At 43.1% G+C, this 13831-nt stretch overlaps 1 protein-coding gene across 2 annotated transcripts in view; it reads right to left on the bottom strand.

The window, feature by feature from the left end:
• EP300 (E1A binding protein p300) overlaps window positions 1-12819 on the bottom strand; it is a 61695-nt gene extending 48876 nt beyond the window's left edge. Inside the window, exons 1-2 of one of the 2 annotated variants that reach the window (XM_063154604.1) lie at window positions 12767-12819; window positions 10956-11775 (exon numbers count right to left, since the gene is read on the bottom strand). In XM_063154604.1, coding sequence (XP_063010674.1) covers window positions 10956-11049 — 94 coding nt within the window. In that variant the 5' untranslated portion in view covers window positions 11050-11775; window positions 12767-12819. Of the gene's footprint in view, window positions 1-10955; window positions 12413-12766 lie in introns of those variants that run through there. The other variant, XM_063154603.1, reaches the window with a different exon arrangement.
• Window positions 12820-13831: the final 1012 nt, after the last annotated feature.

Here is a 13831-nt window from a genome sequence, read left to right as displayed (position 1 = left end):
ATTGGATTAGTTCTTTACATCAAAACATCTAAGACATTCAACGTAAAACTTTCACATAAAACTTGCTAGAATTTTTAATCCTAGAGTATATACTAGAGACAATTAATTGTAAAAGAATACTGACAACAAGAATTGCAAGTAGTAGCTACCAAGAATGCAGTATTCTGGTGTGAGTTTGCTCTTTTTAGAAGTCTTTCCCAAAAATAAACCTTCAAAGTCTTCTTTAGTCAGTAAATATAGGAAAAAACCTTTCAATTGTCTGGTCAGCTATGAAAATTACATTTTAGCCAACTGCTGTATCAGAAATTTTGTGATACTGGACTGAAACAAAACTTCAAATGACCATAAAGACAAATAGGACCTTGTGGATATATAACAGTTGCAATCCATTTCAGTCTTCTCCATAGGACTGGTGCCCTAGAGGCCACTGTAGAAAGTTCTACCTATGACCAAGCCAAAAGCTGTCAAGGCTGGGCCAGGCAGCTCACAAATCATGTGATACCAAGATCATACATACTCACACAAGAGACAAAGGCATAGCTTAAGACAATGGTGAGAAGTATGCAGAGAGCTGACGGACTTTCCAGTACACTGAGCTCACTGCTACTCTTGCAATCTGTTTCATTAAGGATACGCACAAAGATTTCTCACTAACAAAATCAAGTTTTTGGGAAGGCAGAGGAGGAAGATTAGTCCTGCAAAGGTTTGTCCACCTGATTCATCATCTCTAGAGATCCTAACACAGAAAAACTGGGATGTAACAGAACTGACAGTACCTGGCCCAAAGCCCAAAACCATCCAGTAATACACTGGTAGAAGTGGCATGGAGGACCTGAATCCTGATCTCAGTAGAGCAGCACAGAGTGATTCCCCATTACGCTGTTTATGGTGTTATTAGTGTATTTCTTTCTACAGGTAACAAGAACATATAGAATAGATTGCCGCTGTCACCCAAGAGGCAAAGAAAAGAAAACCTCAAAATAACATCTAAGTAGTAGATCTGAAAGTCTTAATCTGTGTTTATCTCAATATGCAAAGGCATATAATAATTTCCTTTTAGGAACTGTACCACTACTGAACACTTAGTCCTCAAAAAAAAAAAACAAAAAAACAAAAAAACAAAAAAACAAAAAAAAAAGAAAAAAAAAGAAAAAAAAAAAAAAGTCCCAGGAACTTATCCTGGCTACATTAGATCTGTAGTGAGAAAACCAAAAAAGACAGTAGGAACAGGTCCATGTCTATCTGTGGCAGTTCAGTTAGACTGGATTAAGTAGTATGAACTGTGCCCTAAACTGTGAGAAGGCAACTTCAAAAATTAGTGTACTAACCTGCACTGCATACTATGGACTGAACTCTTGATTTTGGGTTCTACTGCCAAAAGTCTGCCTTTGACAATGTCTAATCTGCAACATGCAAGGAAACTGCCAGCCTGGGCTGAAAAGCCACCTGGCACCAAAATGGACTTTAAACTAATACATATGCAGAGTGTGCAATCAAAATCCTTAAGTCAATAAGACTTCAATGTCTTATCAAGTGATCAATTTTCAAATTAGCTACGAAGTATTTATTTCAAGTTAGTTTTACTGCAAGAGCACCTGGTAGCACCAGCAATGCAACAGCTCTCAAAGGAGGCAAAGCAGCAATTTATGACAGTGTTTATAAAGCAGGGAAAATATATCAATACTCACTACTTAGCAAGGAAATCAGCACGTGTTCAGGTGGGACACATAAGTTTCTTTAGACACTTTCTAGCCTACAGTCAGGATCCCATTCTTTTCTCATTTCTGGATTAAGACAACAGACATTTACTCACCTTTCAGAATAAAACACGAATTACTGTCTATATGGAAACTATCTGATCCTAGCAAATAGGCTGCAGTGAACCATACTGGTTTTCTAGGAACATCCCTCCATGTGCTACAAAATAGCAACACTTCATTCTCACAGGAACGAACCCTCAGACTCAGGACATTCGAGCATTCAGTCTTGAGAAGAATTGGTACAAGCTGAAGGAAAAGCATCGTGTGTGATCAGCAATGCCTCAAGAACCAGCTACTGACTCCTGAGCCTACCTCTTCTGTCAGACCAGCAAAGAGGTAAGAAACTCAACAGGGAAACTGTCCCTGTTTCCTCAATATCATATTCCAAACAGAGAGACACCAACTCTGAAAGCTGCTGAACACACACCTTTTCACACAAATGTTTCTGAAGCCCAGCAACCTCTTAGTGGATGCACTTATATCACAGTCATTGGGTTCAGAACAAAACAAGCAGACAAGGCTTAATACAGGACACTGAATACCAAGCATGTATGTGACAGGGTTGACAGAAACCACAGATGATGCTGGACCACATGGAAAACACAACACCTTTGCCGTGCTTTCAGACAAAGAATAACAATAAGGTGCTGAGGTCAGTATCTTCCCTGCATGGGGATACAAAAGCTACCCATAACTGAGCAGGGCCTACATGAAACAGAGAAAATGCCCAGATCCCACCAGTATTCCAGAGAAATCAGCTGTTCAGGCTTGCAGCCAAACACCAGCATTACAGGCCCTAAAACACACTTTCTGAAATGCCCTCAAAAAAGAAAAAAAAAAAAAAAAAAAAAAAAAAGAAAAAAAAAAACAACAAACAGAACTCAAAACTAAAAAAGGCAGGAAAAGGCAGGACAAGAAAAGGAGACAATCTCATAGGATAATCCTCAAATATCCATGAAAATGCAGAAGCAAAGGTGAAGCACAGACTTGAAACAAAGTGCTGATAAAGTCATCAATTCCCAAGGCCACTACAATGACGGAAAATTAAGCTAGATGAGTCCAAGCAGTTTTACCAGGGAAGAAGAAAAAAACCCAACAAAAAAAACCAATCAAAAACCCACCCATGCCTAAGGAAAGGGCACACACCAACCTAGTAGGAACTTTGCTACACCGCATTTTGGAGATCAGACCATTTAATCAATTAAAAGAGGGGACTTTTCATGTAGATACTCTACAAAGCCACAACTGCCCAATGGTAACACAAGCTCTGCCAAAATGTTCTAACTTAAAATGTAGAATTAATTTAAATTCATCTACTAAATTAATTTAAAATTTCATTTAAAAGAAATTAATTTCTTAAAATTAAGAAAGCGTATTAAAAAACCTTACTCAAAACAACTGGAAGACAACAAACAAAAAGGTTCAAAACATGTTTGCACACTATGGTAGCACACGATTTCTGGCACAATTTTAAAACAATTAAATATTTATTGATAAAGTCCAACTCACCATGCAGAATGCACATGATTCCAGTACTAGTTTTAACAACCAGGCATAAGTGTAAGTATTTTACAAGTGTGAACAGCAACAAAAAAAATCATTCTAAAGCAGAAAGAGCATATCATTCAACATCTGCTGAAGTCCAGAAAATTAGGATCTCACTCTCTTCATTTTCTAAGTTATCCTAATCCCTATTCAAACACTGGTATCAAACACATCAACTTTTGCTTAAGGAAAATAGTCTCAGTTTTGTGAAGTCTCAATAACCCACAAGTCTAAGTCATACTTTTCCCAAACTAATATCAACTGAAATGCCTATTTTACTAAGCTCTGGTGGATGCATGGCTTTTGCAGCTTCAGAAGAAAATTGTATTTATAACAAACTTTTCAGTTTCATTTTCAAAGTTCTTAAAAAAACCCCAGTATTTAGAGATACAGATGATAGTAGGAGTTAACCACAGAAAACCATAGTGAAAATGCAATGGTTATGAATCTGGAATATAGAATTGTAACTGTTCTAAGGAAACAAGTGGTGTAATCATATGGAAAAGACTGGGGTCAAAATTCAGGAATAGGCTACTTTTAAAGATTTAATATTACTTAAGGAGGAATTTCAGAGACATTTTTATTTATATACCTGTTTACTCATGCTGTTATACAAAGGCACTAGTGTTGCCATCACTGATAACCCACCTAAGGTGAAGTTTTGACACTTTAACTCCAAAATGCTGAAGTCATGCCATTAATAATTTCCTTGTGAACATGTTGCTATTTGATAAATTTCATTGGACTACCTTTAACTTGAGTCAAAAGTCTCTAAAATAGTATTACTATTCCCTGTGTATGCACACAGGTCTAGAAAGTTACAGAAGCTGGTGGACAAAATCTGGGTACATGCAGATAGGATGGGAACACCCTTACGTGCGTGGAACACACTGATTCATGTCAGAAGCAATTACAAATCAGTTTCAAGAAAAGAGTAAAGTTCATTTCATTGTCAAGTTAACAACAACTTGGAAATGATGCAATTTGCACATACAATTACCAAAAAGTTAAGTCACTTTTCTGAATTCATTCAACATTACTCCAGAGTAAAAGCAAAAAGCAATGCTGAATTTATGTACCAAAAAAAATATAACTAAACAAAATAACATAAGTCAGCAGATGAGACTTCATTATCTTAAACCAGTAATACCCTAGATTTCCTGGAATTACACCCAGTAATATATAAAAGGCAGTTTAGCTTCAGCAAAATTTGTACCGAGCAAGCCATATATCAGCATTTTGCTGGACTTTTACTTTTTATTAGGATTCCAAGAAGGAAAAAAACCCTGAAAATCTGTGTCTTTTTATCCATTAAAACAGCAGGAGTATGTTACAATCTCTCTTAAAACAAGAGAAATTGTCTATTCAGTGGTATTTGGAAGTCCTACAAAAAAGGAAATAGCAAATCCTGATTCTGCAAGCAGAGACCGTTCAAAACTCCTATCCTTAGATCTCTTATGGGAATACAGCAAAAGATGCAGTACTGAAGTGCTTCACACCATCAAATGGGAAACAGCTAAATCTTTATCTGCCCTCTCTCACAATGACCACTAATAGCAAATAACCTGTTTTTCAAGGTTCTGTACCTAACTTGCACTTTTTATTAAAAATCTTAGACTGGTCTCCAATTTGACATGCTTGATGTCAGGTGTGTTTACAGGAACAGCATCAATTGAGCAACAAGTTACTGTGTTTGAGTCCATCAGAATTCAACACTTCTTCTGCTAATTTTCTTGAAAAATATTTGGAAGAAATAGGTGCTTGAAGGAAAATATTGCACATCAAGTTTTTAAGAGAATTTTAAATACATTTAAATGCTAGTCCATTTAAAGAAAACTTGTTGCTATTCAGGAAGAAAATGATAGGTAGTCAGATACTGTTCAGGGGGAGGATCTCTGCCCTAGCTGAAGTTCTACTTGAAGTTCTACAAATTGAAGGCAGTCACAGAAGTTTTTTTATCAGGCACACCACCATATGCAGAGACAGATGTATTTTACTTCAGCCTGCTGCTACAGTTTAAGTAAAGACAGAAAAACAAAATCCTTGGAGACAGGTGTGCATTGTTTAGTTGTCAGTGAAATCCACACAGCAAAACGACTCCATTTGTCAAATAATAAATCAAAGTGATTTTTGGGCAAACCCTCTCAGAAGGAGCACAAAATCAAGTGATGAGAAAGGGTGAAGTAGTATCTTTACACAGTTGGAACAAGCACTGAAAGGCTGCTCCTGCTAAACAAGACAGTGAGGTGAAACACTGGAGATGATCAAATAGCCTACAGAGAAGATGCAGGAAAGATACACTAAATCACTCAAAATTGAAAGTTAAAGTGGCTTGCTCCAAGTTATAAAAATAAAAAAAAAACAGAACTCCTACAGCAACAGTTCAGCATTTAGCATTAGCATCTTATCAGACTCACTCCCCCCAAAAACATACTAAAACCTAGAGTCTGATAGACCCTTCTCAGATAAAATTTGGTTTTTTTTTTTACAAATGCACAAGTGACCAATAATCTGAACTCAAGGCAAACCCTGCTCTAGGACTGTGAGGAACAAGATGGAAAAACTACTATTTTTTTTAAATATAGGATTTAAATTCGTAAGTCTTTTGCCAAACAAAGGTTTTTGCCCTGCAATATTAAACTTGTGAATCTAGTTTTAAATTGCAATTGTAAACTGGTTTTCCAGTCTCAAAGGCTTTTTACCTGTAAGTGCTCAACACTCAGTTTTACACCGTGGTATGTATGGCCCTCGTGTTGGAGTGAGCATTTATTTTTTAAAAACTAGGTACTTTTTCTGTGTTAGAGCAGTGTTAGAAAGCTACCGAATCTCAGAGACAGAGTCTACATGGTGAAAGACACAAAGAATAGATACAGTGGTTTGGAAACCTACAAGGTTCAAAAGTACACATGGGGTTTTTTTTTAAAAATCACTAAGCACTATACAAATGATTGGTTGACTTTTTAAAGAAGTCTCACAGACGTAAATTTTCTTAATTTATATTTATTCCTAATACAGTTACTTTGAGAGCCTGTTTAGCAACACAGCAAAGACATTCATTTTTGCCAGACAAGCATCTACCACTGCAATACTTGACTTACAGTATAATCCGTCCACCAAATGATGTTTTAAGGCAAAACCAGCAAGAAAAATGGCTTTTAACAAGAAGGGATGAAAACGTTTAACTGATGGCTATAAGCTAAAATGTAGCTAATCATTTGGTCTTTAATGTTAGCTAGAAAACAGACTGATGAAAAGTTGTTATTTTTAAATGTAGTATGTACAAATGCGCGCAAAAACCACACAGCTCTTGGAAAATAGAAAATTGAAAAGAGGAGTGGGGCAAGAGTAATACAACTCATTTTGAGAAAAGAAACATTCTGATCCATTCGGAAGGAATGAAAGATGAGTATCAGTCAGAACTGCAGCAGTCCAGAAGAGAAGTTTCATTACAGGTCTTAGACCTCTGATGCGAGGCAGAGCAAAATTTGAAAGGTCAGAAACAGTTTCTGACAAAAAGGAACATCCAGACTTTACAAAAGATGGATACTCCAAGGGAGATGGAAGATGTGCTACTGTACAGAAAAACTTGACTTTTGGATACAGGAAACTGAAGGATGTTAAGGCACACACCACCAAATACATTCTCTGTTCGTTGATATAACACACATGCCAACTAATTGTAGAAAACTGGCTTCCAGTGTCCCAGCCAGCCTGAAACACTAAGCACTTCAACTCTTATTTTCAGATCTAGCAGCCTAAAGACATGATGCTATACAAACACACGGCAGCATGGGGTGTACTCCATTTTTGTTCTGTGAAGAAACACGGTTGTTCTGAACCCAGAGCCCAAAACACTTTCCCAGTTCACAGAAAACAGCTTCTTTCTCAGCAGCAGGAGGAGTGCATGTGGGGGGTGTAAAATACAATAAATCTCTCCTGCCCTGAATATACCACATAGGAATCTGTACATAGCAATTTCAATTTCAGCACACCTGCATTGCTGCAGGTAAAGTTGAGGGATCCACAAATAAAAGGACACCTCTCAAACACACACACCCCCCAATACAAAACGAGTGGTTTAAAGCATCCAGTTAAAAATCTTTTTTTATTAGCAACTTTCACTCATTTTAGTCCAAGAGGGAATTCCTCAGGATTCACTCTGGTTATTCTGTTACAGTAGGGGGACTAATATGCACCGGTTTGCTAAGGTAATGTTTAAGAAAGTCTTGCTAGAGTAGGTGCAACGTATCAAAAATGTTGCTACCATTAAGAAAGATGAGCAAAGGTGCTACATTGGCAATGTAGTCAGCGTCATCTTCTGTCAGTGTAGCCCTGCTGGTACTGCAGTGTAACAAAGTCACTGCTGTCACCAAAAGAGGACCCCACTGTAGAGTTGGAATGGCCCTCAGAAAACCGAAGGCCCGGACAAGATACATAGATCATTACCATTCTTCTTGCAACAAATTTAACACTTAAATAGAGAAAGGGGGACAAAATTTGTAGAAAAACCTGTGTAGTTCAAGGGAATCCCACACTGTCTCTGAAATTATTCTAGAGCTACACAACATTAAAAAAAAAAGTGAGACCGTTCAAAAATTCTAATATATCAGAGGATGCTGAAAGCACCAAGACTTTCTAAACTACTATTACAAGATGTGCTACAAACATTTCAGTTTGCATCCTTAAGGTTGAACTGGCAGTAATAAAGCAATTTAAAAGCACACTACCACAGTATGTTCCACGGCAAAGCAAATTCTGAACAGGGAACACATGAACCATCTATAACTTTTAAGACAGAAGAAGATGCAACACCACAACAAAAGTGGGAAATGCAGCTGTATTTGGCTGCTGTCAATAAATCAAGCATATTAGGACAATCTTTTTAGAAGAAAGCCACCAGCATTAGAGTTTAGTACATTCCAGGCCCAGATTATGAGTATCATCCAGATCTACAGTGAGAACATCAGTTAGAGACTCCTCTTGGTCTTCAATATAAATATATTTAACATCTGCAAGTTTGGGAATAATGTAACATGAGTCAGTCATCATTTTCACATATCCAACAACCTAAAATGTTTCAGATTAAAACACTAATCAAAAAGTTAACAGCAAAAACAGCACTATGCACAGCTGCTGCAGAAAGTTTCATCAACAGTGCAAGCGTCCTGCCTTTCTCCTTCTCTGATAGTTCTGAGAATCTAACAGTTTAAAAAAGAGTGCTTGAGTAAGTACATAAGTACCATGTTACTTATTTCCTATAATTAACCGAGGAGTGGGGACAATACAAGATTCTATAAGTGGAATTTACTTCATGACAGCTGCTTGCACTATTTCAAAGCAAATTTAACCAGCAGATAGGTTAAACATTTGTAAACTTCAAAGCAGTTTCCCACAACAGAAATATGACAAAAACTGCAGTCTCAAACAGCAAATGAAAATATATAACCCTCGAAATACATTTATTGGTTCATTTTTTTGTGAAAAAATGAACCAATGAATGTATTTTGAGGGTTATTAAAACCAATGATTTCACTCACAGAAATAGATATTATATGTCATGTTAAAAACCACAGAAAGTAAAACTGTCCCATCATTACTTGGCAAGTAAAAAAAAGTCACAAGATTAAGAACTCTTTAATAGGTCTTATGTAGCACATATGAAGTGTTTGCACAACTAAACTTCAGCACAGCTATCAGGTAATGACAGTCCCAATCACTTTGGGAAATATTGAAACTGACTGAAAAGTACTGAAACTGTCCAGTCCCCAGTGTTTCACCAAAACTGTAAAATGTTCATTTATTCACTATAAAAAGCTGCCCAGTAAGTTAACATCTAAAGACTAAGTATTCTGTGAGAGTCTGCACCTGTTAAACTGAAATACATTCACAAATTACCCAACCTTTATTTGATCACAAATGCCTGAACTTAGATGTGCATTCATTTGAATAAAATGTGCCTTTAACTTTAAAAATATGAAAGTATCAGAACTTTTCCCACAAAATATTCTCATTCCACCTCTCTAAGCAGAGCAAAATAACCACTATCAAGGCAAATTTAAAACGGTTACTATTGAATTGACCACTGTTTTCCAAATCTAGCACAAAACCAGGCAACAACTGGTTCTAGGCAAAGAGCAGCTTCTCCAACCCTCTTCTACTCTCTCACTAGAGGCCTGTTGATATTAGGAAGAGTCATGTCCTCCACTAACAACACAATATTGGCTGTATTTAATATGCACTAAAAGTCACACACAAACTTTTCAAAACTAATACATCATTCACCGAGAACAGAAAACGCAAAATCAAAATTTTGGAGATGATCCCAAGCAGAATCACATCCACTGCTCAAAGACCTGTTATTAAAACCTGGTGTTAATTGTCAAAGAGCTTTTCAGAAAAGAAAACCAAACCAAAACAAAGAGCCCAAAAACCAACAACAAGAAAACAACTCTTCCCTTTTCTTGCCAGTTGATAACTGCATTGAACAAGAGCACTGGTGCCTTCAGAAATGCCACCACTCACCAGACTGGCAGGAGGAGGCCTCCTCCATATCCCATAGATTAATGGGATCTAATGTGAGTTCAAAGAAACTCCAGTGGGACAGGTAACAGAGTATTCTCATAGCAAAATGACACCAAATACTCATCTGCTTCTCAAGAAGCATTAAAAGGCTGAACAGTCCTTTGTTACTTCCTTCCCCCTCCCAGTACAACCAGTTCATATCTGCTATGGATTGGGACACCTAAAATTTCCGTGCTCTAGCTTGCCTTCCCATCATCACCAAAGACCTTTGCAGGACTGCAGAGAAGCCCCTTTTCTCATCACAGCTCTTAAGTCTACAGGGGAATTTCAGACATTTTGGTCTTGCAGCAAAGAAACAGGAGATGCAAGATTAACTACACTCCATATTGATTCTTAATGCAAATAAGGTGAAATAAAATTTCATCTCTAAGAATATAAGAGTCTCAATAAACCTTATGCCACAAGCATGGCATCTGGATTTTGGTTTTAGCTGTGTTTCCTGAAGCCGATGGTTTATTTGAATCAGAAAAGCAGTATTTTGATACACTTCTGCAGGAAGGAGAACGGAGGATTGTAAGAAGTAAATCATATAAGCAGACTGCAAATAAGAAGGAAAAAAGAAAAATAGCAGGGAAATAAATCTCTCGTTTCTAAACAAGCTGCAAAAGAACCCCGTATGTGCAAAATAAAATGCAAAATCAAGAAACTTGTACACGTAATTCAACAATAAAGTGTACAAAAGCATCGTCTTTAGCACTACTTCGTATTTCTGCAACTGGCATTATGCTTAGCGAGGAGCTCGTAATCGCTACTATTGTGAAAGACACGAGAATGACGAACTGTTAAGTCCTATCTGCAGCTGATCAAAAGCAGCAGAATAAACTGAACAGCTTCGCCTTCAATCACTTCCAAAAAACCAGAAGGGCAAAACCATCAGAACACCCTCCCTGAGCCATTAACGCAAATAGCTTCAAACGGAGCGAGAGCAGGCGAAACAGACGGGAAGGAGAAGAGCAGGCTCGAGCTAACAGCAGCTAAAGGGAGGAGGAGATTTAGGTAGAAGAGGGGAGAAAAGGGCAGTAATTGCGGCACCGAGAAGCGGGGAGCCTCTGGGGCCCGGAGACTGACCTGTGCCGTCGCTGGCGGACACGGAGAGCGCCGGTGAGGAGAGTTTAGGCCGCTTGGCTGAAGGCGGGCCCGGCTCCACCACATTCTCGGCCATTTTTAATTTTTTAGACAATCACTCAGAGCAGAGAGAAGGTGGGGGGTGAACCCCAAAACCTTCACGTTCTTCTGGGGCCCCGAGTCAGGTGAAGAACAACAATAAGGCTGAGAGCGAGGACGAAGATCTGGCGGAGAAGGGGGGCCAAGTTCCCCTTTTTCTGCTCCTCGGGCTCTGGGAGGGCGGCAGCGGAGAAATTGGGAGAGGTGGGAGCTGGGGCGGGCGGGGGTGAGGCCTCTTCCCCCAGGCGAAAGGGCTGAACGAAGATGGGAAGAGCAGGTAAAGCCCCCGCCAAAAAAAAAAAAAAATTAAAAAAAATGGAGGCTGGTGAATATTTAAATTTTTTTTTAGTAAAATTAATCCCGGCTGTTGTGCTGGTGCTTCCTTGCCGCCGCCACCATAATCATCTTCATCCTTCGGGGGGTCTCCTCCTCCTGCTGCCTCCTCACCGCCGCCATCAGCCTCTTCCTCCTCGGCGCCGTCCTCCTCCTCCTCATCGCCACAAGGAGGCGGGCGAAGGAGGGGAGAGGAGGAGGAAAAAAGAAAAAAAGATCACCGTCCTCTAGCAGCGGCTCCTTCCCCCTCCAACACCACCCTGCGAAAAAATACCCACCGCCAGCGACAGGGCTGGGGGGGAGGCGGCGGGGGGAGTGGCACGGCGTGCGCGGGGTCCCCAGCTCCACTCGCTTCTTCCTCGCCCGTCGCTAATGGCTGCAGAAAGGGGAGCTGTAAGGATGAGGAGGGTGAGGATAAGTCCCAGGAGTCTCCGCTTCACATCTTGTTGTGCAGGGAAGGAGGAGGGGTTGTTGTCCTGATGGAGGCAGCACCGATCGCGGGATGGGAAGGTGGGGGGCGGGTTTCAACACCCTTTCTGCCCCCCCTTTTTCTCTTCTTTCCCCTTCCTCTTTCTCTCGTTCGCAGTAGCAGGCTGCCCCCCCCTTTCGGCGCAGGCAGAGAGGCCGATCCCACAGCAGCGGCAGGAGGAGGAGGAGGAGGAAGAAGCCGGCCCCTCCCGCCCTCTCTGCCTACCTTCCCCCTTCCCGGGCGGCCGAGGATGGTGGCAGGGAGGGGGCTGCCTGTCTTAGCTCCCCCGGACCCACGGGCGATGCGGGGCGCGATGAGCGAGGGAGGAGACCCTCGGCCGCTGTTCGGGCGCGGGGGACTCCCCCTTCGCTTCTGCGAGGGTGGGGAAGGGAGCGAAGAGGTTGGAAATCGGGGTGGGAGGGGAGGCCGCGCAGCGACCCCTCCGAGAAGAGGATCGAGAGGTAAAATTAAAATAGTAAAACAGGAGAAAAATCACGGCGGGGAAGGCCGGGGGATTCGCCCCGGAATGGCCGGGCGGGGGAGGGGGTCCCCGGCGCTGCCCGGCGCGGGGGGGGGCCGGGGCGGGACGGCGGCAGCGCGGGGGCCGAGCGCAGGCTCCCTACTGCCCCTGCCTGGCGCTCCGGGGGCGTGTGTGCGGAGTGGGCAAAGCGGGGGCGGAGGACAGCGCGGGGACAGAGAATTCCGGGAAAAGGAGAAGAGAGAAAAGGAAACAGAAAGAGAAGGAATAGCGAGGGGACGGGCAGGCTGGGGTTGGGGGGGGGGGGGGCGTCTGGGTTCCTCGCTTCTCTCCCCGTCCCCTGTCCGAGCCCCTGGGTCTCTGTGCGCTGCCCTCCCCCTGGCTCGCCCCGTCCGGCTCGGCCTCTCGCTCCCTTCTCCTCCCTCCGTCGCTCACACACAAACAAAATGGCGGCTGTTGTTCCTTCGCTCTCCCGAGCCCTCGGAGGGAAGCGGCGGTGGCGGCGGCGGCCGGAAATGAGCCAAGAGAACACGGGGGGCGGGGCCGCCGCCGGGGGCGTGGTCATTCCTGCGGGCGGGGACACGGCGGGGCGGGGCCCGGCGGCGCTAGCGCACACAATGGAACGCGGGGCGCCCGCGGGGTGGGGGAAGCGGCACCGCCCCGGCCGCCGTCACGAGACCGCGCTTACCCAATCAACGCTCGCATTTCTCCGGCCTCTTCCGCAAACTCCAGTGGCCCCGCCCCTTAAAGGCGAAGGGTTTTCCCTTAAAAAAAAAGAAAAAAAAAAAGGCTCCTTCTTCCTGCCCCGCCCCACACGCCCTTATCTGTCGGCCCAAAAGTGCGCGGCGTAGGCCCAGGGGAGCCTGGTCAGACCCTGTGGCCGCCCCGGTCTGCTGCACTACCCCGTGTTTGCTGCCCGGCCCGGTGGGCTGAGGCGCTGGCGGGAAGAGCGCGGTTCTCTCGCCGCCGCCCTCCCTCCTTCCTTCCCTCCCGGGCGCCGGCTCCCGGCCGGTTCCCCGCGGCGCCGGCGGGCGGGGCGCTCCTGCCGCCGGTCCCGGGCCGTGCTGCGCCACAGACATGGCAGCCCGGGCCGGCAGCCCCAGGCCAGCGAGCAAAGGGGCCGGGGAACGGGGCCCGCATCCCGAGGTCCCCAAGGTGGGCGAGTGGATGTGAGAATCACACAATTGCAGAATAAATTAGATTAGAAAAGACCTCTGAGATCATCGAGTCCAACCTGTGACCGAATGCCACCATGTCAGCCAGCCCGTGGCACTGAGTGCCACGTCCAGTCTTTCGTTAAACACCCCCAGGGAGGGAGACTCCACCACCTCCCCGGGCAGCTCCCAATGCCGAATTGCCCTTTCTGTGAATAAATTCCTCCTCATCTGGGGGCGCTCTCTGCTGCCCATCCCGGGGGTGCCCAGAGCTGCCTCAGGCTCCTGTCGGCGTTACAAAACAAAAAGCCCCAAACACCACAATTTTACGCCAAAGGGTAAATAA

The sequence above is a fragment of the Melospiza melodia genome, chromosome 4 (assembly GCF_035770615.1).
Source record: "Melospiza melodia melodia isolate bMelMel2 chromosome 4, bMelMel2.pri, whole genome shotgun sequence".
In the NCBI taxonomy this organism is placed as follows: Eukaryota; Metazoa; Chordata; class Aves; order Passeriformes; family Passerellidae; genus Melospiza; species Melospiza melodia.
The sequence above is the reverse complement of the archived record's forward strand: the minus strand, read 5'-3'. Positions and strand labels throughout refer to the sequence as shown.